We start from the raw sequence: 22,330 nt of genomic DNA, 5'->3' as shown, positions 1-22,330 counted from the left end.
TTTTGGAAACAGTGATTGGCAGAGTGAGAGGTGTCCGCGCTGGCAGCCTCTACTTGCTGCTCTGGCGTCGCTGAGGCGTGTAGTGTTGCGACCGCCCCTGCAATGTTCCAGGCCGGCCCCCGTGCCACTCGGTGGGATAGCACTTGGACTGCCCGCCACTACATTAGCCCTGGCTGGGGGTGCTGAGCCTTGTCCTCAGTTGTCACCATCGAGCAGCACAGCCAGGACCGGGTCACACACCACCACCGCACCCTTGCGTCTTCATTTACAGAGGCTCCTGCAGTACGGTGGCTGTTTTAACAATACGAAATCGAAGACATATTTCTCATAAGAAATTAGTAAAACTCTATAATTATGTTCCAATGTGTTCCTGCCACATTGCATTAGTAGAAGGGCAAAAATAGCGTGAGGAAAAACAGTCCATATGAATGCCTATTCCGAAAGGTGGACACAGACGTCTGCGTGGGCGCCGTTGGCCGCTCGGGTTACTCGCCCTCCAAGCCCCACGCGGGGGGCTCTAGGCTACACAGACCAGCCCTGGGTCGCACGCCGCGCGGCCCCCGACGGACTCTCCATCCGGGCGCCTGTTAGACGCCGGCGGGAGCGCGCACGCCACCACCCTAGTCTGGACGGAGTCCTCCAGTCACGTGCCCAGCGCGCGCTCGCTGCGGCGCGCTCCAGGCGGAAGTGAGGTCGGCGGCTCGGTGGCTGCGCAGCGTCGGTGGGTAGCGCGGGCTGCGGAGAGGCGGGCCGGGCGGAGCGGAGCGACTGGAAGCGCGGGCCGGGGAGGCGGCGGCGGCGGCGACGGGGGACCTCGAGGCTCAGCCCCCGCATCGGAGCAGCCCTCCGCGGCGCTCGCCCCTCGCCGAGCCCCACCGCCGAGCCCGCCCCGGGCCGGCGTGCGCTGGTCACCGAGGCCCAGCCCGCCGCCGCCGCGGCGCGGTGAGTGCGGGCGGGCGCCCCCGGGCGGGGGCGGATGGGGGGTAACGCGGCGTACTTTCGGGCCGGGGGCTGCCCGCGGGCCGGGGCGGCGGGCTCGGGCGGCGGCGCTACCCGGCCGGAAGTGCGGCGCTTTGTGCGGCCGGCCTGGGGCGGCGCCAAGGTCGGGCCCGCGGCTCGGGGTCGCTTGGCGCCGGGGCGGGGGGACGGCCTGTCGGCCGCCGCGGGCCGAACCCCGGCTGTGCTTTGTCCGGTGGGGCAGGCCGGGCAGCTGGGGGCCCGAGGGAGTCGGAGCTGGGCGCGGACCCGCGCTTGGGCAGGTGCGGTGTGGGCGGCCGGGGGGGTTGCTGCTACCCAGGTGGCCGGTGAGAGGTGGAGTCAGTGCACAAGAATGTTCTCTGGGCCTTACTAAGGTCCGACTTAGATCAGGTCAGGAATACGTATGAAAAAATGGGGAAGCGGCAGGGTGTTGTTTTCTGTAACTTAGATTTAGAATTCTTGTGGTTGTAATCATTTCGAATGTGTAAACTATTCACTTTGTCTACGCACAAAGTGAAAATTAATCCATTTGCCTGGCAGAAGCTTAGTGTTCGCCCTCCAGCTTGAAAGGCTTTTAATGATTTCTTCAGAAAGGACGTTTCGTGGCCCAGTCTGTGTTAACTTTGGGAAAAAGAGGTGTACCTTTGCAACCTGTCCACAAACAGGGTATTTTTCTTTCATAATATATGTAAGTGTGCGTCTAATGGATTGTATGAATTAATGTTTTATTCAAGTCATACATAAAAATATTTTGGAGTGTTTTTGGCATGCAGGAAAAATTTTTAAATGAAAAATGTTGTCTTGTTCCCACCCCTTAAATTCTCAAGTCATCTTTGTGTAATTTGAGATTTTCTCAAATACTACATGAAAAAGTTTAGATTAAAAGTTTTTGCTGTGGACAATAATAGGGACACATTTTGCAACTTTGGTTAAGTAAAGTAGTGGACTATTTTTGCTTTGACAGCCAATTGGATAACTTAAGGCTCTTTTTCCTAATGCCGAAGCTAGTGTGTGCACATTGTGAAGATTTTTTTGTTTTTCTTCAGCTTTATAAAGCTGGCTTGTTTTGGTCGGGGTGTTTGCATGTTATGTGTAGTTGTGTTTGTGAGTAGATGGAACCTGAGGCTTGGTAGAGGTCTCCGAAGGCCTTGAGTTGGAGACAGCTGGCTTTCTGTGCGTTCTGCTGGGTGTTCTTGTGGGGCAGTCTCTAGAAATGCTGAGCAGGTAGCAGCATCCCCTCTTCCTGGTTCCTGCCCTTGGAAATAGTGGAAAGATTGGGTTGCGTGTGTGAGGCAAGTGCCTGCATCTCAGGAGGAAGCACCATTTGCTGCTACTGCCCCCTGCCCTTTTATCAGGCCCTGATATATTTGTTAGGATATTTAATTATTCTGCTCTACTTAGGCTTTTTGGCTCATTTTCATTGTAAGATTAGAATTGTAATGCCAAAATCATTTGAATTTTTGAACATCAGGAAAATTAGTATAATGCCATAGAGGTAGAGGATTAGAATTGAAAAAAGAAGTGCATTTTAAAATATTTTAACTTCTTATAGGTTCTGTAGTTTAAAAAAAAAATTTTTTTTAAGTAGGCTCCACGGCCAGTCTGGAGCCCAACATGGGGCTTGAACCTACGACCCTGAGATCAAGACCTGAGCTGAAATCAAGAATCGAGGCTTAACAGACTGAGCCACCCAGGCACCCCTATAGGTACAGGTTCTGTAGTTTAAAGGGAAATTTTTGTCTACCAAACTTCTCACTTAAACAGCTTCTTTTCCAAGATAATTGAAACACTTTTAAAACAGTGGTACACCAGTGTAGTAGAGTAATAGTTACTTTTCTCATGTCTGTGTTCCACTCCATATCTTTGTCTTCGAAGTCTCTCCAGTCCTGTGAGAAATACATGAATTTCTCCCAATAGATTGCAAACCGCAGTAGTGAAGGTAGAGTTTGAAGGAGTTGAGAAGAACTTTGTTCTCTTATATGCTCTTCTTGATAGTATCAGATGTTGCTAAGAATTCCCAGTGTTGGTTGTGCTAAAGAGTATTATATCTTGTATATTGATGTCTCTGAGAGAAATAAAATTTAAGCCTCTTGAAATTAGTTTTGTTGATGTGAAATACTAATATAAAAGGCCTTCAGAATTTTATAATTACCGTTGAATGTGGGAACTTTCTTTAGATCATCGTATCTTTTGAAACTAGAGAAAATAATACAGTGTTGGGTCTTAAATGTATTTTATCTCTGATTATTACTGGATTTTCAAATGCAGAAATTTTTGCTGTCATCTTTTTTAAAGGTAAATCTGAGATTTGTCTTTTCTGGTACAGGTGTCAAACCGCCCATAGGTATTCTGACAGTTGAGTCATTCCAAATGGGGAGGAAAAAAGTGATACCGTCTGGGTCCAGTGTTGGAATTGGGGTCCTTGGTCCACAGTAAATCAGACTGGGAAATTGGTGGTTTCTGGGTGGCCAGTGGCACTAGGATCCGAGGCAGAATGATAATGTGTTTTTTCCTTATTTTTTTGTTACGCAAACTTAAAAAGTATGAAAATACAGTATACAGCCATAACCCAATATCTCAGCATAACAATTATTAGCATTTTACTGTAATTTTCTTTTTTTGTAAGAATACTTAGAGACCATGTCATTTTTTAAATCTTGTATGCTTTAGCATGTACTTTTTTTTTTTTTTAAGATTTTATTTATTTATTTGACAGAGAGACAGCGAGAGAGGGAACACAGGCAGGGGGAGTGGGAGAGGGAGAAGCAGCCTTCCCGCTGAGCAGGGAGCTCGACGCGGAATCATGACCTGAGCCGAAGGCAGACGCTTAACCGACTGAGCCACCCAGGCGCCCCTTTAGCATGTGCTTCTGAAAAATGGTGTCTTTACATAACCAAAATGCTGTCACCACACCTAGCAAAATTAATGCCATTTGATATTTAGCCCATATTCACTTGTGTCCCCAAATCCTTAAAATATCTTTCTACAGTTTTTTCAATCTAAACCAAAATCCAAACAAAACTACCTAATTTTTTTTTTTTTTTTAAAGATTTTATTTATTTATTTGACAGAGAGAGACACAGCGAGAGAGGGAACACAAGCAGGGGGAGTGGGAGAGGGAGAAGCAGGCCTCCCCACTGAGCAGGGAGCCCGATGCGGGGCTCGATCCCAGGACCCCAGGATCATGATCCGAGCCGAAGGCAGACTCTCAACAACTGAGCCACCCAGGCACCCCTACCTAATGGTTTTTATGTCTAAATCTATTTTATTTTATTTATTTTTATTTTATTTTATTTTATTTATTTATTTGACAGAAACACAGCAAGAGAGGGAACACAAGCAGGGGGAGTGGGAGAGGGAGAAGCAGGCTTCCCACCAAGCAGGGAGCCCGATGTGGGACTTGATCCCAGGACCCTGGGAACATGACCTGAGCCGAAGGCAGACGCTTAACGACTGAGCCACCCAGGTGCCCCGTCTAAATCTATTTTAATCTAGAACTGCCCTCCCCGCCTCCCCACCCCCCTATCCCCACCAGTTTTCAGACCATTGACTTACTAAAGAAACTGGGTTATTTGTCTAAGATGCCCCATCTTTTGGGTTTGTCTGATTGCTTCATGGTGTTGTTCATTCTATTCCTCCAACTTCTTTTTCTGTAAACTAGAAGTTAGATGTATAGGATTCATTAGATTCAGATTGTAATGTTTTTGTAGTAGTACACCTTAGGTCATGCAGAGGAATTCTATCATATGAGCATGCACATAATGTTAAATAGTTTGATTTCTGGTAATGTTAATTAAGATTGGCCAGTGGGTTCAGCTTTCATAGTCACTAATCAATAAACAGATGTGTTTCAACTATTCTGAGTTATATTTTAAATAAATATCTGAACTTCATTTTTTTTTTTTTTTAAGGAAGCTCTACACCCAGTATGGGGCTTGAACTCAACTACCCTAAGATGAAGAGTTACATGCTCTGACTAAGCCAGTCAGGCGCCCCTCAACTTCATATTTATTGCTGTGAAAAGTTACATTTTCTATCACATAATTCTTCAAAAACATTCAGAAGATATATATTAACTACCTGTGTGCCTAGCACTGGTGAGATACAGGAAGACAGAGCTGAACAAAGTATTTTCCCTGTCCTTGAAGCTCAGAATCTTGGGGGGAATCTCATTATTTGAACAAGTAACCAAAGAAGCTTTTTTTTTTTTTTTGACATTAGTTCACAGACTTTGCCTTTATATTAGGCCCTTTTATTGGATAGGAGAGGGAACCACAACATTTTCTTTCATCAGTCTTGTTATATTTCTTCCTAATATTTTTTAAATTCATTAAGATTTTTCAGTCTCTTTAGGAAACATTATCCTCTGGGGAGGTAAAAATGCTTTTAGGAAATACAACTTCTGGGTAGTTTGGAACTTACGGTATTGAGAATTTAAATACAATTCTATACACTTTTTAGTGACAAGCATATAGTAGAATTGTATTATTGGTTTACACTGAGATCCTTAGGTGAGCCTTGTGGTGTTCAGTGCTTCATTTGAGTTGTTTACAGTTTTTGGCTGTTACGAGTAATAAACATTTGTGTACAGATTTTTGTGTGGATGTATGTTTTCATTTCTCTTAGGTATTTACCAAGGAGTAGAATTACCAGGTTATCTGGTAACTCTTGTGTTAATCTGCTATGCTATTCATGAGCTTCAGTGCCTACCAGATGACATCTGCTCAGCCCCACATTTAAGGGTCTCCACATGATGGTTCTAAGAAACTAAGCTGTGTTTCCATAATTATCTTTGTTGTTTCCCTACAAGCCCAATTGCCCAATATTCCGAAAGTGCATTTTACATTTTCTCACTTCAGTGGCTTTTTACTTGTTCAGAGCTTATTGGAAATACTACCTCTGTAATCAAGTTTTTCCTGACCATTCCTCCCCTCATCTGTTGAATTTTTGCTCTCTCCACTCAACCCTCAGAACACTTTATTCCTTAATGGTACTTAATGTGTCTATTAATACTCTTTGCCCTGTATCACCATTAGTCATGTCTTTGTCTTATAGGCCTGAGTTCTCCAATACAATAGCCATCACCTACGTGTGACTGTTTAAGTTAAACTAAAATGCAGTTCCTTAGTTGTGCTAGCCACACTTCACGTGTTCACTAGCCAGCCATTAGTGGCTACTTTACATGGACAGTTACCATACATTTTCATCTTCACAGAAGGTTCTGTTGGACAGCACTTTCCTAGATTGTAAACTCAGAAGCTTGTAACTTGCTCTTTTTGTTTTCTCTGTGGCCTTTGCATAGTGTTTTCCTTATCTTGAATTCAATTGAGAAAATAAAATTAGGTTCTGGCATGGAATAGAGAAACAGTTTTGGGAATTATATACTTTCTCAGCAGATCATAATTAAAGCACAGAGATAGATGGAATTTATGAGCGCTACCACAATTCTTCTGTTGGAGATCCACCAAGAATGGGTTAAAAGTTCAGGATAATAGGGGTTGGCAATTGCTAGTTTTTATTCTTTTTTTTTTTTTTTTAAGTAGGCTCCATGCTGGGCGTGGAGCCTAATGCAGTGCTTGAACTCCCCACCCTGAGATCAAGAGTCAGACGCTTAACCAGATGAGCCACCCAGGTGCCCCCAGCTTGTTTACTTTCTTTTTTTTTTTTTTTTAAGATTTTATTTATTTGAGAAAGAGAGAGCATGAGCAGGGAGGAGAGGGAGAAGCAGGCTCCCCGCTGAGCAGGGAGCCCGATGTGGGGCTCTATCCCAGGACCCCACTGGGATCATGACCGGAGCCCAAGGTAGATGCTTAATGGACTGAGCCACCCAGGCGCCCCCCCCAGTTTGTTTATTCTTAAACTGTGTGGTAAGATACGTAATCGATTCTCCTGCTTACTTTTTGTGTCTTCCTATCCTTGTTTTCTCTCATCTGTCTCATAGACTTGTGCTGTCCATGTGGTAGTTCCTAAGCACATAGGACTATTTAAATTTAAGTTGAGGCTCAGTTGGAGGAGCGTGACTCTTGATTTAAGGGTCATGAGTTCAAGCCCCTTGTTGGGTGTAGAGATTAATTAATTCATTAAAAAAATTTAAGTTGAGGTCAGATAAAATTTAAAAATCAGATCTTGCACTAGCCACAGTTTTGAGTGCTTAGTACTTTTTTTTTTAAGATTTTGTTTATTTATTTGACAGAGAGAGACACAGCGAGAGAGGGAACACAAGCAGGGGGAGTGGGAGAGGGAGAAGCAGGCTTCCTATGGAGCAAGGAGCCCGACGTGGGGCTTGATCCCAGGACCCTGGGATCAGGACCTGAGCCGAAGGCAGACGCTTAACGACTGAGCCACCCAGGCGCCTGGGTGCTCAGTACTTTAAGCTAATGGCTGCCATATTGGAAGGCACAGATAGAGAGCATCTTCATTGTTGCAGAGGGTACTGCACTGATCTAGACTAATCTTTTAGCTGTAATTGTGGATGGCATAGTAGGTTTGGCTTAGAAGTTTTTTTAAAAAAAAAGACAATTATTTAGGTAAGAACGTCCCAATCACTGATGTTCCCAGTTTATTCCTGATTTAGACTAGAACTTGTTACAAAGGCTAGGGATGTGACCGGGTATGTTTTTTGTGTGTACTGAACTGCTTGATTGTGAATATTTTAAATGAGTCAGGTAAGCTGAGACTTGGAAGTGGTTAATTTTTGCAATATGTTTTTGTAATGGAATTTGATACCTTACAGTTTTTGAAGGTGCATGTGTTTTTAGAAAGTCAGCCAGTCAGGCGCCTGGTGGCTCAGTCAGTTGGGCGTCTGCCTTTGGCTCAGGTCATGATCCCAGGGTCCTGGGATTGAGTCCTGCTTCGGGCTCCCTGCTCTGCTAGGAGCCTGCTTCTCTGTCTGCCTGTCTCTCATGAATAAATAAAATCTTTTTTTTTTTTTTTTTAAAGAAAGTCAGCAGGTACTTGGACCTGTTTTGTGCCAGACACTATTATTGGCACTGGAGATACTGCACTAAATAGGACCAAGTCCCTGTTCCCTGTCTGCCCCAGGCTACTTTCTAGTTGGGGATGTGGTAGGGGAGGCAGACACTAAGTATATATGTGTACATTTTATTTATTTTTAATTTTTAATTTTATTTATTTTTAAGTAGGTTCCACACTGTGCACGAAGCCCAACGTGGAGCTCGAACTCATGACTGTGAGATCAAGACCTGAGCCATCCAGCCACCCCTCTTTATTTTTATTTTTAAGTAGACTTTTTTAGAGCAGTTTTAGGTTCACAGCAAAATTGAGCAGAAGGTACAGAGTTCCCATATTACCTGTTGCCTGCTATCCCCCTCCCCTGTACCATTTTTATTTTTAAATTTAAGATCCCCTTAATCCTTACTACCACATAAATCAGTGAGTGACTTACTAGGTGAGGAATACAGAGTAGTCTTAATTTAAAAACTCACACTTTCAGAATACTTTGGGTGATAGAATTCAGAGGAGCTTGCTGGAGATACTGATGAAAATTATATTTTTCTTTTGGGGAAGAGGTAAAATCATGGTTGTGGTTGTGCAAGCTCTTGAACTTTTCAGGAAAAAAAAGATTATGAAAAAACATTGGATGGGTTAATAGAGTTGCTGGGCTACAGCTGATTTGTCTTTTAAAGAAAATATATACATATTTAACAAAAGTTATTTAAGAAATAGAGAAAAGTGTAAAAACAACACTAAACCTACTCCATCTAGAGATCATCTCTGTTCGTATTTTTATATTCTCCCAGACCTTTTCTGTTTGTGCTGGAAGTGCACATGCCTGTACTACATGTAGGTGCAGATTTGGGATCATACTGCACAATGCAGCATTGTTCTTTTCCTTTCATCACATAACTTTATATCAGTCATGTTTTTAAACACTTTAAAAAGTAGCTGTATAGTATTTCATATTCTCGATAGACCTGGTTTCCTTAACTATTTTTGTTACAAGGACATTTAGATTATAAGAACACTTTTTCACTGTTTTAAGCAGGAATGTAGAGAACACTTTCCGTTAGCTTCTGATGGACTGAAGAAGTTGTAAAGGAAAGATTACAGTGTTTAGGTGGGCTTTCATCAGGACTTCCGGCCTTCCTTTTCTGTGTTGGTTGGCAGCAGCATGAAATGCCTTGTTTTTAGTAAACTAGAGAAGGGACTCTTGCTGCCTGTTCTTTTGCGAGTGATATTGGAAAAAAACCGGAGAATTAAAGTGCTTGGCTAAACCACTTTTTTTTCCTTTTTAGTTCTTGAAATCATGAATCCTGTTTATAGCCCTGGTTCTTCTGGGGTTCCCTATGCAAATGCCAAAGGAATTGGTTACCCAGGTAAGCAAGTCAAACTTTGTTTCATTATTGAACTTTGAACACTTGGTAAATTTCCTTGTTGCTCAGAATGCTTTCAATTGACAAACCTAGCTCAAAGTGATTTACACAAAGAAAACGTTTTGGGTATGGAACTGAAAAATCAAGAGCTAGGACTGGCTTTGGTCAAAGCTTGATTTGGTGGCTCCAACAGTTGGACTAGGATTTAGTTTCTACCTCCTGGGCTCAGCTTCACTTCCTCAGGATTGGCTCAGTGTTGGTCACAGGTTACACTTCTCCCCGTTGTGATCTCTTTGTGGTGTTCAGCAACCCCCCCCCCCCAAGCAGTACCCTGACTAGGAGCCTCTTTATCTCTGCTTTACAGGAAACCCCCCTGGGGGGCTTCTTGTTCTCTAATCAGACCAGTCCTGGGGTGTGTTCTGATTGCACTCAGCTACCATCCCAGGGCCAGGGAGGGAATTCTACTAATTAATTTATGCCTGAGCCACTTTCCCTCCTTACTGGAGTCAGCTAGTCGAACATGGGCTGTGAGGGAGGCAATAAAGCAAAATTTGGGGGAATAGCTGGTTGGTTGAAAATAGCAGATGGACATCCTAATTGGTGACATCCAATAAGGAGTAATTATTTGTAATGTTACAATTTTATTGTCGGTTTTGATAATATGGTGGAACAGATCATCTTAAAATCTTGTTGCTAAAAAAAGTCTCTAGAAAATTGAACAAAACATTTTGAAAAATGTATAACTGAACTTGAAGGGGTAGTAAGCAAAATATCTGTGCTAAATATGAAAGTGACCTAAAAACCAGTGCGTTTGGCCATTGAACTGATGATGATGTGCCTGTCTTGGGGGCATTTGCTTTTTGTGGGTTTTAATAACCCACATGGGGAGAGAAAGTGAGGCCTTAGGCCCTTGTGAGTCTGGGGCTTGGAGGTGGGACCCCTCATCAATCTGGTTCCTCTAGAGGGTGATACTCCCAGGGAAAAGGTAGATTAAAAAAATCCTTTCACTGGTTCCACGAGGGAATTTTGTCTCTGCTTGGGCTCTAGGAAGGGGAAATCTTTCTTAAGACTTTGTAACCAGTCAGGGATGTTGGAGGCTCTACTTTGTATTACTTGTACTTACTTGGGGGGTGGGGGGGCTCATAATTGAGAAACTAACATAAAAAGTAGTCTGCAGCCTGCATTACCCCCAGCACTTGACAGCAGCAAAAGCAGAACTGCTGTGGAGGCACATGTCCTCATTCCAGGTTGTGTGGGTTTTCCCACAAAATTCTGCCTGTTAACAATGCAAAATTATTATGAAACGTGACTTCTTCATCACCTAAGAGTTACCAGTCATGATAGATTGCACGAATAGAACATCAAATAGATACTGCATCACACAAGTTTAGAATAATTAAAGATCTAAAAGAAAGAGTCAGAATATAAGAGGGGAACAAGATACTGGGGTGGGGGGAGAACCAACTGGAACTTAAATGAAAAAGCAGTGGCATTTGAACAAAATTCAGGTTAAATTGCAGGTAAAACACTGCTAAATGGGAAAACCAGGATGCAGAATAAAGAAAGGGGGGGCAATAGGAGACCAGTTAAGAAATCGAGATGTCAGAATCAGATTTGGGGAGAATTAAGAGCTCCAGAAGGACTGAATAGAGAGACAAGGAGTGACAGAATTTTCCAGAATTGATAAAAGGTAATTTAGTAATAAGACCTGTTGTCTTTAAATTATCAAGACTAGTTTAAACAGAATGCCAAGTAGCTTCCTGAGAATCCTGAGTGGATCTAGAGCAAGGGATATAGGCAAAACGCGATCGCATTAGTTTTACCTGGTAGACTTTTTAATGAAACAATGCTTGTCATATTCTAGTTCTATGCAAGGTGTCTAAATTTTGTTCTAGTTCTTTGGTTGGTCAAAAGCAGGGTTTGACAAAGTTTATGTAAAGGTCCAGGTGTAGTACATATTTCAGGCTTTGTGGGCCATAGCGTCTCTGTTCTAACTCCTCAGCTCTGCCTTTCCAGAGCTAAAGCAGCTGTAGACAATACTGAGTGTGTGTGCTTCAGTAACACTGAAAACAGCCTCAGTAGGTTGATTTTTTTTTCCCCCCAGCAATAGGAGTGACTTTTCAAATACTTTTTTTCTGCTCCCTTTTCTCTCTTGGGACACCATTTATAAGTATATTAGACCATTTTACTCTGTCTCACATCTGTTGCATCCTTTTTCATATTTTACAGTTTCTTCTGTGAGTTTTAATGTGGATATTTTGTACTTATCTGCTTCCATTTCATTAACCCTGCTAATTTTTCTCTAATTTACTATAAAACCCATTTATTGAATCTTTTAATGTACTTCATTTTCTTTTTTTCTCGAACAACATACTACTCACAGTTATTCTAAAGACTTTGTTGGTTGACTGCAACCTGTGAGTCACCTGTGGGTTTGTTTCTATGGTCAGTTTGTCTTTTTCTTTTGTTATTCAGCTATGCAGTTTTGTCTCTTGGCATGCCTAATGTTTTTTCATTGAATGTAATACACAGTATATTAAAAATTGTAGGTGGTCCAGTTGCTGTCTTCCCTGTGAGGCAGATAGCGTGCTGATTAGCTTTTTTTTTTTTAAGATTTTATTTATTTGACAGAGAGAGACACAGTGAGAGAGGGAACACAAGCAGGGGGAGAGGGAGAGGGAGAAGCAAGCTTCCTGTGGAGCAGGGAGCCCAGTGCGGGGCTCGATCCCAGGACCTGGGACCATGACCTGGGCCGAAGGCAGACGCTTAACAACTGAGCCACCCAGGCGCCCCTGATTAGCTTTTTTTTTAAACAGCTTTATTGAGGTATGATTGACAAGTACAAATTATATGTATTTAGGTTGTACAAGTTTTTTTTTTTTTAAGGTTTATGTGATGATTTAATATATGTATACACTGTGAAATGATTTCACATTTGGGGATTAGAATTTCAACACATAAATTTTGGAGGAGACACAAATATTCAGTTCATATCGTGCCCACACTCCAATTTGTCCATATACTCTAATTTCTTTCGTTAACACAAAAGGTAATGGACACTGAGATGAAATTAGGGAAGAAGGCATTTTGGGGAAACATTTGTGAAAGATCTAACGAAGAGGATGCAGAATCAGGTAGGGGGAGCCTCAGGACTGTGCTACACTTTGCTGAATTCTTAACCAGCTCACGGGGGAGCTGTGAGGGAAGGATTGGAGGTTAGAGGAGGCCCTCATTAGGCAGAAGTGGCCTTTGGAGGCGCTGCTGCCAGAGGCTCTCCGCCCACGTACTATTCGTGGCTGAACAGGGGCTTCTTTCCTGGAATAGAGATTCAGGTGGTGATGTTCGCTTTGCTTTGTCAACTCAGTATATTCTAGAATCATTCCATGTCAGTTTACAAAGGTTTGCCTTGTTCTTTTTTACATTTTGCACAGTACTGCTGTGTAACCTGCATCTTGTGGGGTTTCCATAGTTTATTCAACCAATTTTTGGATAGATGTGTTGTTTGAAATATTTCAGTATTCCAGTAATATTGCAGCTTATGTTGATTGTGGAAATTATCTTCAGAGTGGGTTTGAGATGGGATTGCTGGGTGAGAGTGTAAATGCATACGTTATTTTTAAGATGCTTCTGATTTCCCCTCCATAGGATTTTTACTGTTTTGTATTCCTACCAGAAGTGTGTGAGGCAATGGTTTCCCCATAGTCTTGCCAACAAAGTGTGTTTTCAGCTTTTGGAGTTTTGTCAGTCTGATGTTAGAAATGGGATCAGTGTAGTAGTTGGCAGTTCTGTCCATGTCCTTCTACTGATTTTTTTTTTTCTATTGGTGGTTTTTTTTTTTTTTAGTTTTAAGAGTTATTTATATTATTAAGTTTTTGTATTTTTGTATGTATTAAGTTTTTGCCTGTATAATTTGCAAGTATTTTTTCTTTTTTTTTCTAACTTAGCTTATGGTATCTTCTGTTTTGAAGTTTTTATTTTCATGAAGTGATTAATCTCATAAAAGTGGTTAGGATTTGGGATCACGTACAGTCTCTTATAAGAGGGGCTTTGGGCAGTGTAGTTTCTAGCTTTCCAGAGTTTCTGTCCTAGAAGAGAGCTAGACCAGATGTTGAAGGAAACAGTCCACAGTACTTGCTGTGAGGGGCATTTTTAGGAAGACAGTGCTGTGGCCAGAAAGATTGACAGGGATAGGAAGGAATAGTGCTTCTCAACCTTCTTGATTGGAGCCCTGCAGGTTAGAATTTTCTAGAAAAATGAAGAAACAGAAGATGCTACAACCAGTTAAAACAGTGTTTGTGGGGGTCCAGGGAGATAGTCCTTTCAAGGGTTTCCATGTGGGGGTTTTATATGGCCAGGGTGGAAGGTCAACTGTGCTGGGCTTCTGGGTCAGGGTGGTAGTGTATGTGTGGGATTTGGTGGTGTGTGAGTGGTGTGTGAGGGTGGTGTACTTCTGTGCGCGGGCATAGAAGCAGAGGATGTCCTGTTGCTGGTGGTTAATTAATGCTGTTTTAAATACTTGTTATGTGGCTTTTCTTTTTCATTTAAGAGCATGTTAACTCAACTGTTAGAAGGTTAGGATAGGAAGGGCCAAGCAAACATAATAGTAGTGTTTCAGGAGCTCTTAGACACAAGACAAGTACAGAAGCAGACAATGCCCCGGAGGATTTATTGGTAGAATTTATGGAGAGATGAGGACGTTTGGATTTTGAGGGAATTGTTGCAGAAGCCTAGGTCAGTAGTATTTTAAACTTTTTTTTTTAAGATTTTATTTATTTATTTGATAGACACAGCAAGAGGGGGAACACAAGCAGGGGGAGTGGGAGAGGGAGAAGCAGGCTTCCCGCTGAGCAGGGAGCCCGATGTGGGGCTCGATCCCAGGACCCTGGGACCATGACCTGAGCCGAAGGCAGATGCTTAACATCTGAGCCACCCAGACACCCCTTAAACTTTGTTTTTAACAATGAAACCTTAGAAAGGATTTGTAAGTGGTTCCTTAGTACTGAGTTAGAGCATCTCCCAGGGTGAATTTCGGGCAGGCTCCAGAGCCTGCTTGGCCTCCTGCTGCTCACAGTTGAGGCCTCTAAGGAAATGCTCAGGGTTCATAGAACGCAGATTGAAAACCACCTTCTTGGTCTTTTAAAAATAGCCATTTTAGGTCTCTTTCAAGTGGAATCTGTCCTTGATGTTCACAATGAGGGAATCTGGTCAGCATTTGATCCCCTCACAGTTCTCTAAGTAATTGGACAAAAAGGAAAATAATAATATAGGAAGGAAACTCAAAATAGCTTCTGCTGAGGTAGGGGAGGTTCAGTTTTGAGAAAGAAGAAAGCGACTCCGAAGCAGAGGATTTGTATATGAGGTAAAAACTGGGCACTTGCAAGTAGGGATTCCTTGGGAGCAGTGGGACTGAACACTTCTGTCCCTGCCCTTGGAGGAGCCCATGGAACCTACAGGACAGCTGGAGCAGGAGGTGCAGCAGAGCAAGGTCATCCAAGCTGTGCTGGAGACTGCAGAGATTCCTGTAAGGCACCTTATCCAAAACCTTTACAAATGACATCCAGACCCACAAAGATGACCTTTAGAATTCTACTCTGAACTCTACTCCGTTTTCTCCTTCATGTTATCCTACTACCCTTATGTTTTTTTCACTTCGGTTACTCTCAACCACCACAGTACCTGAAATATCCCTGGTGTCCTCAACAGTGTCTTTTGAAGTCTGCCTTTCCATTTCAACTTTATTTATAGGTGAGGGGAAAGAGGGAAAGAGAAGTTAACAGGTTTTCACAACTAGTTTGTGACAGTAGTAAAGACTAGGGAATGTGGGTCATCTTTGTTGGCTCTGTGCCCTGAATATAAGGAAGTAGATTCTAATGCTCTAGCTGTCACATGAATGGAGCATTTTGAACTGTGAACCAGACAGGTCAGGGGAAGGCCTGGGCATGGGCCTTACAGGGGTCCCTAGGCTCCAAGGAGGCCAGGAGCAGGTAACTGAGGCCCCTTTGCTGGTGGATGGCTGGTAGCCAGGATTTTGACTGTAACACTGTCTTAGTTGATGTTTTTGTTGTATTCACATGAATTAGTAGTGGTTATGGTTTAGTGTTATTAAGGATTCCTCATTTATATTAATAAAGATTAGGTTGCTTGCAAGAGGGTTGTGAGATTGGATTTTTCCCATTTCCGTGTGTCAGTGGTGCCAGTTAATGGCCCCTTCACCACACAATTTCTTAGCATTCTTATTACTGTTGCTAAGTAATAAATTATGTGATGAAAATCTACAATAAAACTGCCAGAGGTATTAGGAGTTTCCTGACTTCAGCTTAGGTTTGTTTTTTTGTTTTATTTTTTGGCATTCTCAGTTTTCTGGCGTATTTTTTCAACTGTAGGAAGTTGTAAGCATTTACTTACAGGTTTAAAAGACTTGATTATGTTCGTGATCCATTCCAAATTTTTTTAAAATTTAAATTCAAGTTATCATACGGTATATTATTAGTCTCAGGATAGAGTTTAGTGATTCATTGGTTGCATATAACACCCAGTGCTCATTACATCAAGTGCCCTCCTTAATGCCCATCACCCCCCCACCTACTTGCCCCCCAGCAACCCTCAGTTTGTTCCTTGTAGTTAAGAGTCTCTTACGGTTTGTCTCTCTCTCTGTTTTTATCTTATTTTATTTTCCCTTTCTTTTCCCTTACATTCATCTGTTTCTTAAATTCCATATGTGAATGAAATCATATGGTATTTGTCTTTCTCTGGTTGACTTACTTCGCTTAGCATAATACCCGATGTTCCATGCACATTGTTGGAAATGGTAAGATTTCATTCTTTCTTATGGCTGAGTAATATTCCATTGTATATATATACCACATCTTCTTTATCTATTCATCTGTAAATGGATATCTGTGACCCATCCCAATTCTGAGGAAAGGAGACAACTAGTGACAAACTGCTTATCATATGTAATACTGTTGGGCTCCTTAAGTCAGTCTGTGGAGTTTGATGAAGAAGGTAAGAATGACTGGGTCTGTGGGAGCCATGGTTGTAACATTATGTTACTCCTTCAGGTGGTGATATCCCATTGTTCTTTTTCTCCAGCTGGTTTCCCCATGGGCTATGCAGCTGCAGCTCCCGCCTACTCCCCCAACATGTACCCTGGAGCGAATCCTACCTTCCAAACAGGTATGCAGCGTATATGTGCTGGCTGGCAGAAGTGCTTTGTCCGCATGGCTGGGGGAGAATGTAAGTGGGTAGGTTTTGAGAAGTGTGGTTATAGAATTAGGATTTGGGTTTAAATTGATCTCTTGGTTCATAAGTTCAGCCTTGTTGATGAGTGTGATAAAAACTTTATTCTTACTGCATGTAAAACTTCAGACGCTGCATTTCTGATGTTCTTCCACAACATAGATCTTTATTCTAATCATACGTTGTTACAGGTGACTAGTGCCAGGACACGTATTTATGAAATAATGTTGATTACTAGAAATTAAAGATCATTTTGCCTAGTTAATAGGTGGAATTTCCATGTTGCTAACGTTTTTGGAGACGACTGATTTCTCTCCAGTGTTTTAGCACTCTGATTATAGTTCTGTTATTTTTTCTTTCAAGTGTAGGTGATAATGTTACATTAGTTTCAGGTGTACAGCATAGTGATTCTACAAATGTACTTTATGCTATTCGTACCACAAGTGTAGCTACCATCTGTCACCAGACAACCCTATTACAATACCACTGACTATATTCCCTATGCTGTCCCTTTTATGGTTTTAAAACAAAGTCTTATTTCATATGCATGAGAATAGTTTTAGATTTTAGAAATCAGTGATACAGTTGAAAGTTAACTTGGTTTGGGTCTGAACTTTGTAAAGAGAGTGGGACTTTCCTCTGTGAGCTTGTACTTCGGTGTGGGCTTATTCCAGGCTTTACTCACTGACACTGGACTTTGTGATTCTCCTGCAGCAGTGGTGGCCCACACTGACCTCAAGTCTTGGCCTCATGGATCTGCTGGGGTGCTTCACTTTTTTCACCTTGAAACCCCTAGCCTCACACAGTTAACTTTGACAGAAAAGGAGATAGGAGTAGTGTCCTTTCCCTGAATTCTCCGTATTTTGCTAATCATAAAATTCTTCCTTCTGTGACCCTTCTCTTTCTCCTTTTCTATTCCTACTCTGACTGCATTTGTTCAGCTTGTAGCTCACACCCAAAGACCTTGGCTTCCTCATCCTGCTCCCAAGCCTTTTCACCTCTGGTTCATGTTCCCTCCCTGCTTACACCAGAGTAGTGTTCTCAGATGAAGGTTTCCTGTGACTGTAAAGGCGAGACTCTCAACTTTAAATCTCTAGTTCTTTGCCACATTGGCCGGTTCTTTCCAAAATATTTTTGTTTTGTGTTTTTGCCAGCTTTTACTTTCTTTCTTTCTCTCCCACCTGGCCTAGAGTACCTGCTACAAATGCCTATCTTTTGGGATCAGTTATGGAAATCTCTTCCCTGGGATCAGCAATATTACGTTATTACTTACTGGATTTTTTTTTTTAATTTAATTTAATTTTATTATGTCTAGTGTTTGATGCAGTGTTCCATGATTCATTGTTTTCGTATAACACCTAGTGCTCCATGCAATATGTGCCCTCCTTAATACCCATCACTGGGCTAACCCATCCCCCACCCCGTCCCCTGTGAAACCCTCAGTTTGTTTCTCGGAGTCCATAGTCTCTCATGGTTCGTCCCCCCTCCGATTTCCCCACCTTCATTTTTCCCTTCCTTCTCCTAATGTCCTCATGCTATGCCTTATATTCCACAAATAAGTAAAGCTATATGTAATTGACTTTTTCTGCTTGACTTATTTCACTTAGCATAATCTCCAGTCTCATCCATTTGATGTAAAAGTTGGGTATTCATCCTTTCTGATGGCTGAGTAATATTCCATTGTATATATGGACCATGTCTTTATCCATTCGTCTGTTGAAGGGCATCTCGGCTCTTTCCACAGTTTGGCTATTGTGGACATTGCTGCTAACATTGGGGTGCATATGGCCCTTCTTTTCACTACACCTTACTGGATTCTTCAACAGCTAAATGGCACCACCCATCTCTTTTTGTAAAACTTCTCAGGTTGTTTAACTTTTTAAAAGTAGTTCTCTTGAGGTGTAGATGACATACAGTAAATTGTACATATTTAAAGTGTATAGTTAGATAATTTTTGATATAATGTGTATAAACCTCACATATGTATCACCCTCACAGTTGGGAGTAAACAGCTCTTATCACTAAAAGTTTTCTCCTGCCCCTTTGTAATCTCCACCAGGATATCCAGGAAATCACTGATCTGTTTTCTCTCACTGTAGATTGCCTTATTTTCTAAAATTTTGTATAAATGAATCCTATGGAATGTACTCTTCTTTTTCAGACTGCTTTCATTCAGCGTAATTAACATCCATGTCATAGTGTTTATCAGTAATTGTTTCCTTTTTATTGTGGGGTTCCATTGTTTGGAAATACCACAATTTGCTTACCCATTTGCCAGTTGATGAACGAATGGATTATTTGCAGTTTGGGGCTGTTAAAGATGAAACTGCTGTGAATAGCTCTGTACAAGTCTGTGTGGATATATGCTTCATTTCTCTTGAGTAAATACAAAGGAGGGGAGTGGCTGGTTCTCAAAGCAAGTGTATATTTAACTTTGTAAAAAATTGCCAAACTGTCTTCCAAAGTGGTTGTACCATTTTATGTTCCCATCCACAGTGTATGAGAGTTCCAGTTCCTTTACCTCCATGTCAACACTTGGTATAGTCATTCTGTTTAATTTTAGCCATTCTAGGGGGTGTGTAGTAATGTCTCATTTCAGTTTTAATTTGAACTTAACCTAATGACTAATAATGTTGAGCATCTTTTCATGTGCTTATTTGCCATTTGTAACGTCTTTGGTTTTAAGTGTGTACATCTTTATTGTATGTCAGTTTTTGAGTTTGTTTTCTTATTGTTCAGTTTGAGACTTGTTTTACAGATGATTTGCAGCTATTTTCTCCCAGTCTGTGGCTTTTTTCATTTTCTTAACAGTGTCTTTAAAAGAGCAAGAGTTTTTTTTTTTTTTAAGATTTTATTTATTTGACAGAAACAGCGAGAGAGGGAACACAAGCAGGGGGAGTGGGAGAGGGAGAAGCAGGCTTCCCGCGGAGCAGGCAGCCCGATGTGGGGCTCAGTCCCAGGACCCTGGGATCATGACCTGAGCCGAAGGCAGACGCTTAACGACTGAGCCACCCAGGTGCCCCGAAGAGCAAGAGTTTTTATTTTTTTATTTATTCTATTTTTTTTTTTTTTTTAAGATTCTTTGTAAGTAATCTCTACACCCAGCGTAGGGCTTGAACTTCCAACTCCAAGATCAAGAGTCGTTTGCTCCACCAACTGAGCCAGCCAAGCGCCCTAAGAGCAAGAGTTTTGAAATTTAATGATTTTCAGATTGTTTTGTTCATTTATGGGTCATGTGTTTGGTGTTATTTCTAAGAAATATTTGCCTAACGTAAATCACAAAGATGTTCTCCTGTTTTCTTCTAGTTTATAGTTTTGGCTTTTACATTTAAGTCTGTTGCCCATTTTGGTTTAGTTTTTGTATATGATGGGAGGAATAAATTGAAGTTCATTTTTCTGCTTAAGAATTAGTTGTTAGCAGATCACCATAAAATGGCACATTGTAGAATTTTCCATGGTAGCTCACCTATATTCATTTTCTTCTTGGAGTACAACAGGTTAATGTAAAATTGTACTAAAAGCGGGGTGCCTGGCTGGCGCTGTCAGTTAAGTGTCCAACTCTTGGTTTTGGTTCAGGTTGTGATCTCAGGGTTGTGGGATCAAGCCCTGCATCAGGCTCTGCGCTCAACACAGGGTCTGCTTGGGATTCTCTTCTGTCCTGCTTCCCTGTCCCCCACGCATGCTCACGTGTTCTCTCTCTCTCTCAAGTAAATAAATCTTAAAAAAAAAAAAATGTACGAGAAGCTTCCAATTCTTTTATATTCTTTTACAAAAAGAGCCTCAGGCTTGTTTGAGGCTGGCAAAGCTGTTATCCTTGCCCAGAGTGTACAATGCTCCCCCAAGAGGAAGCTTGGTGTTTTTAGGTCTGGTTAGCTTCCTCCTTTGGGGTGCCTCAGGCCAACCTGTAGAACCGGTGTCATCCATCTTCTCTTTGGGAGATGAGTCATTTCTTGCTACTTTTCTAAGACTGCTCTCAAGTTGCTGTTGTAACCAAGAAGCTGGGCCAGGCAGGTGTTGAGTAATGGGATTATTGGGGATGGTGGCTGCCAAGAGGGCCTGCTTTGTACAAAGGGGCATCCACTGATAGATGGCAAAGAGTTGTCAACTGCCTGACTGCTGGCCCAGTATTGTCAGACCCTCTGATTTTTAGGGAAAGCTGGTAATAAAGATGTATGTGAAATTTGTAAACGACAGAAGAAGCTGAGAATAAAAAATAAGCTAGGAAGAGGCTGGGGATAAAGATGTATATGAAATTTGCAAATGAGAAAATAAAAGCACTTTGAAGGTTCCACCAACGTCCCCCAGTGATTTTAGCCACCTGATTTGAGTCTGGGCCACAGCTGTGCTCCCATCTTTTTCTGGGATCTGCTCAGTGTTTCATATTGTGAATTTTTTTTTTTTTTTTTTTTTTTTAAAGATTTTATTTATTTATTTGTCAGAGAGAGAGTTAGCACAAGCAAGGGGAGCAGCAGAGGGAGAAGCAGGCTCCCCGCTGAGGAAGGAACCCGATGTGGGACTTGATCCCAGGACCCCGGGATCATGACCTGAGCCGAAGGCAGACGCTTAACCGACTGAGCCACCCAGGCGTCCCCATATTGTGAATTTTAAAATTTTCCTTTTCAGTGGGCCTTTTTATCTTACCTGATGAGCAAGCCAGAGTTGTCACTATAAAAAGGTTAAGCAAAAAGAAGTTTGTCTCCATTTCTGCTGCTTTCTCAATCTGCCTTCTGGTTCCCTCAGCACCAGATTTGTGGACAAAGCTGATGTGTAGTACAGGTGGTGTGTTCGTGGAGATTGGCTTTTAAAGCACTTTGGCAATCCTAATACTGCTTATTTCTTAGCTCTTCTAAGTGTGACACAGTGAGGGTTTAGAGAACCTTGTGATGAGATATCATGTCTTTTGCTGAAAGATTCCATTACTCTGATGGAGGTGTCATTTATTTCATCCTCATGAACAAGTGTAGTAGGCTGAGTACCTGTGCAACATGAGTGGGCTGTCTTTTTTTGGAATCAGCAATATATTGGAAAGAGTTTGGGGTGTGGAGTTTGCTAGATGTGGCTCAAATCGTAGCTGTGTCACTCCTGGGAAAGTTATTTTATTTCATTTTTGGCATTTGTATAATGAATTAACATATTCCTGCAGCTGTGTTGTTTGAGGATTCTGGCAGGCAGCATGCACACAATCAGGCTCTCATGGCCCTGAGGCTGCACATTCAGGCTTCTCTTCTCCCATTTACAGTCGTGAGTTTCTATAATAATATTTGCAATGATCATCTGAAGTCCTCAAGAAAACATTCAGTTCTTTGTAGTAAACTCTATTTAAGAAATGATTTAAACACTACATTAACGTGCATTTGGGGGGGTATTTATCTTTTTTCTTTCCAAGTTTTAAAATTCCAGTTAACATACAGTGTAATACCAGTTTCGGGTGTAGAATTTAGTGATTCATCACCTACATATAACACCCAGTGCTTCAACACAAGTGCCCTCCTTAATACCCGTGAACTATTTAACCTCTCCCCCCTACCCACCAGCATACATTTTAAAGGGAGAGAAATGTTAAAGAGTGATGAAATAGCTTCCTTGGTTGTTGCCATGCAGGGCTGGATGGAGAATAAATTGGGGAATATTTGAATTATGTCCATGAAGTAAGACCCCAGGTTTGTTTAAAAAAAATAAACTTCACTTATGGCAGTCACATAGGAGAGAAAAGCCTTAGAATGTTACCAGGTTGTGGGGTCATGGGATCTGTTTTCTCTCGTTTAAATTAAAGGTTTACA

At 41.8% G+C, this 22,330-nt stretch overlaps 1 protein-coding gene across 5 annotated transcripts in view; it reads left to right on the top strand.

Annotated features, from left to right (window-relative positions):
- The first annotated feature begins 656 nt into the window (after positions 1 to 656).
- Positions 657 to 22,330, top strand: part of FAM168B (family with sequence similarity 168 member B) — a 42,913-nt gene continuing 21,239 nt past the window's right edge. The window contains exons 1-3 of one of the 5 annotated variants that reach the window (XM_036076898.2): positions 657 to 721; positions 9,234 to 9,314; positions 16,404 to 16,487. In XM_036076898.2, the coding sequence (XP_035932791.1) occupies positions 9,245 to 9,314; positions 16,404 to 16,487 (154 nt within the window). In that variant the 5' untranslated portion in view covers positions 657 to 721; positions 9,234 to 9,244. Of the gene's footprint in view, positions 943 to 4,312; positions 4,445 to 8,129; positions 8,269 to 9,233; positions 9,315 to 16,403; positions 16,488 to 22,330 lie in introns of those variants that run through there. The other 4 variants (XM_036076897.2, XM_078070630.1, XM_078070631.1 and 1 more) reach the window with 4 other exon arrangements.

This window comes from Halichoerus grypus, chromosome 4 (assembly GCF_964656455.1).
Source record: "Halichoerus grypus chromosome 4, mHalGry1.hap1.1, whole genome shotgun sequence".
NCBI classification, from domain to species: Eukaryota; Metazoa; Chordata; class Mammalia; order Carnivora; family Phocidae; genus Halichoerus; species Halichoerus grypus.
This window is presented reverse-complemented; position numbering and strand designations above follow the sequence as displayed.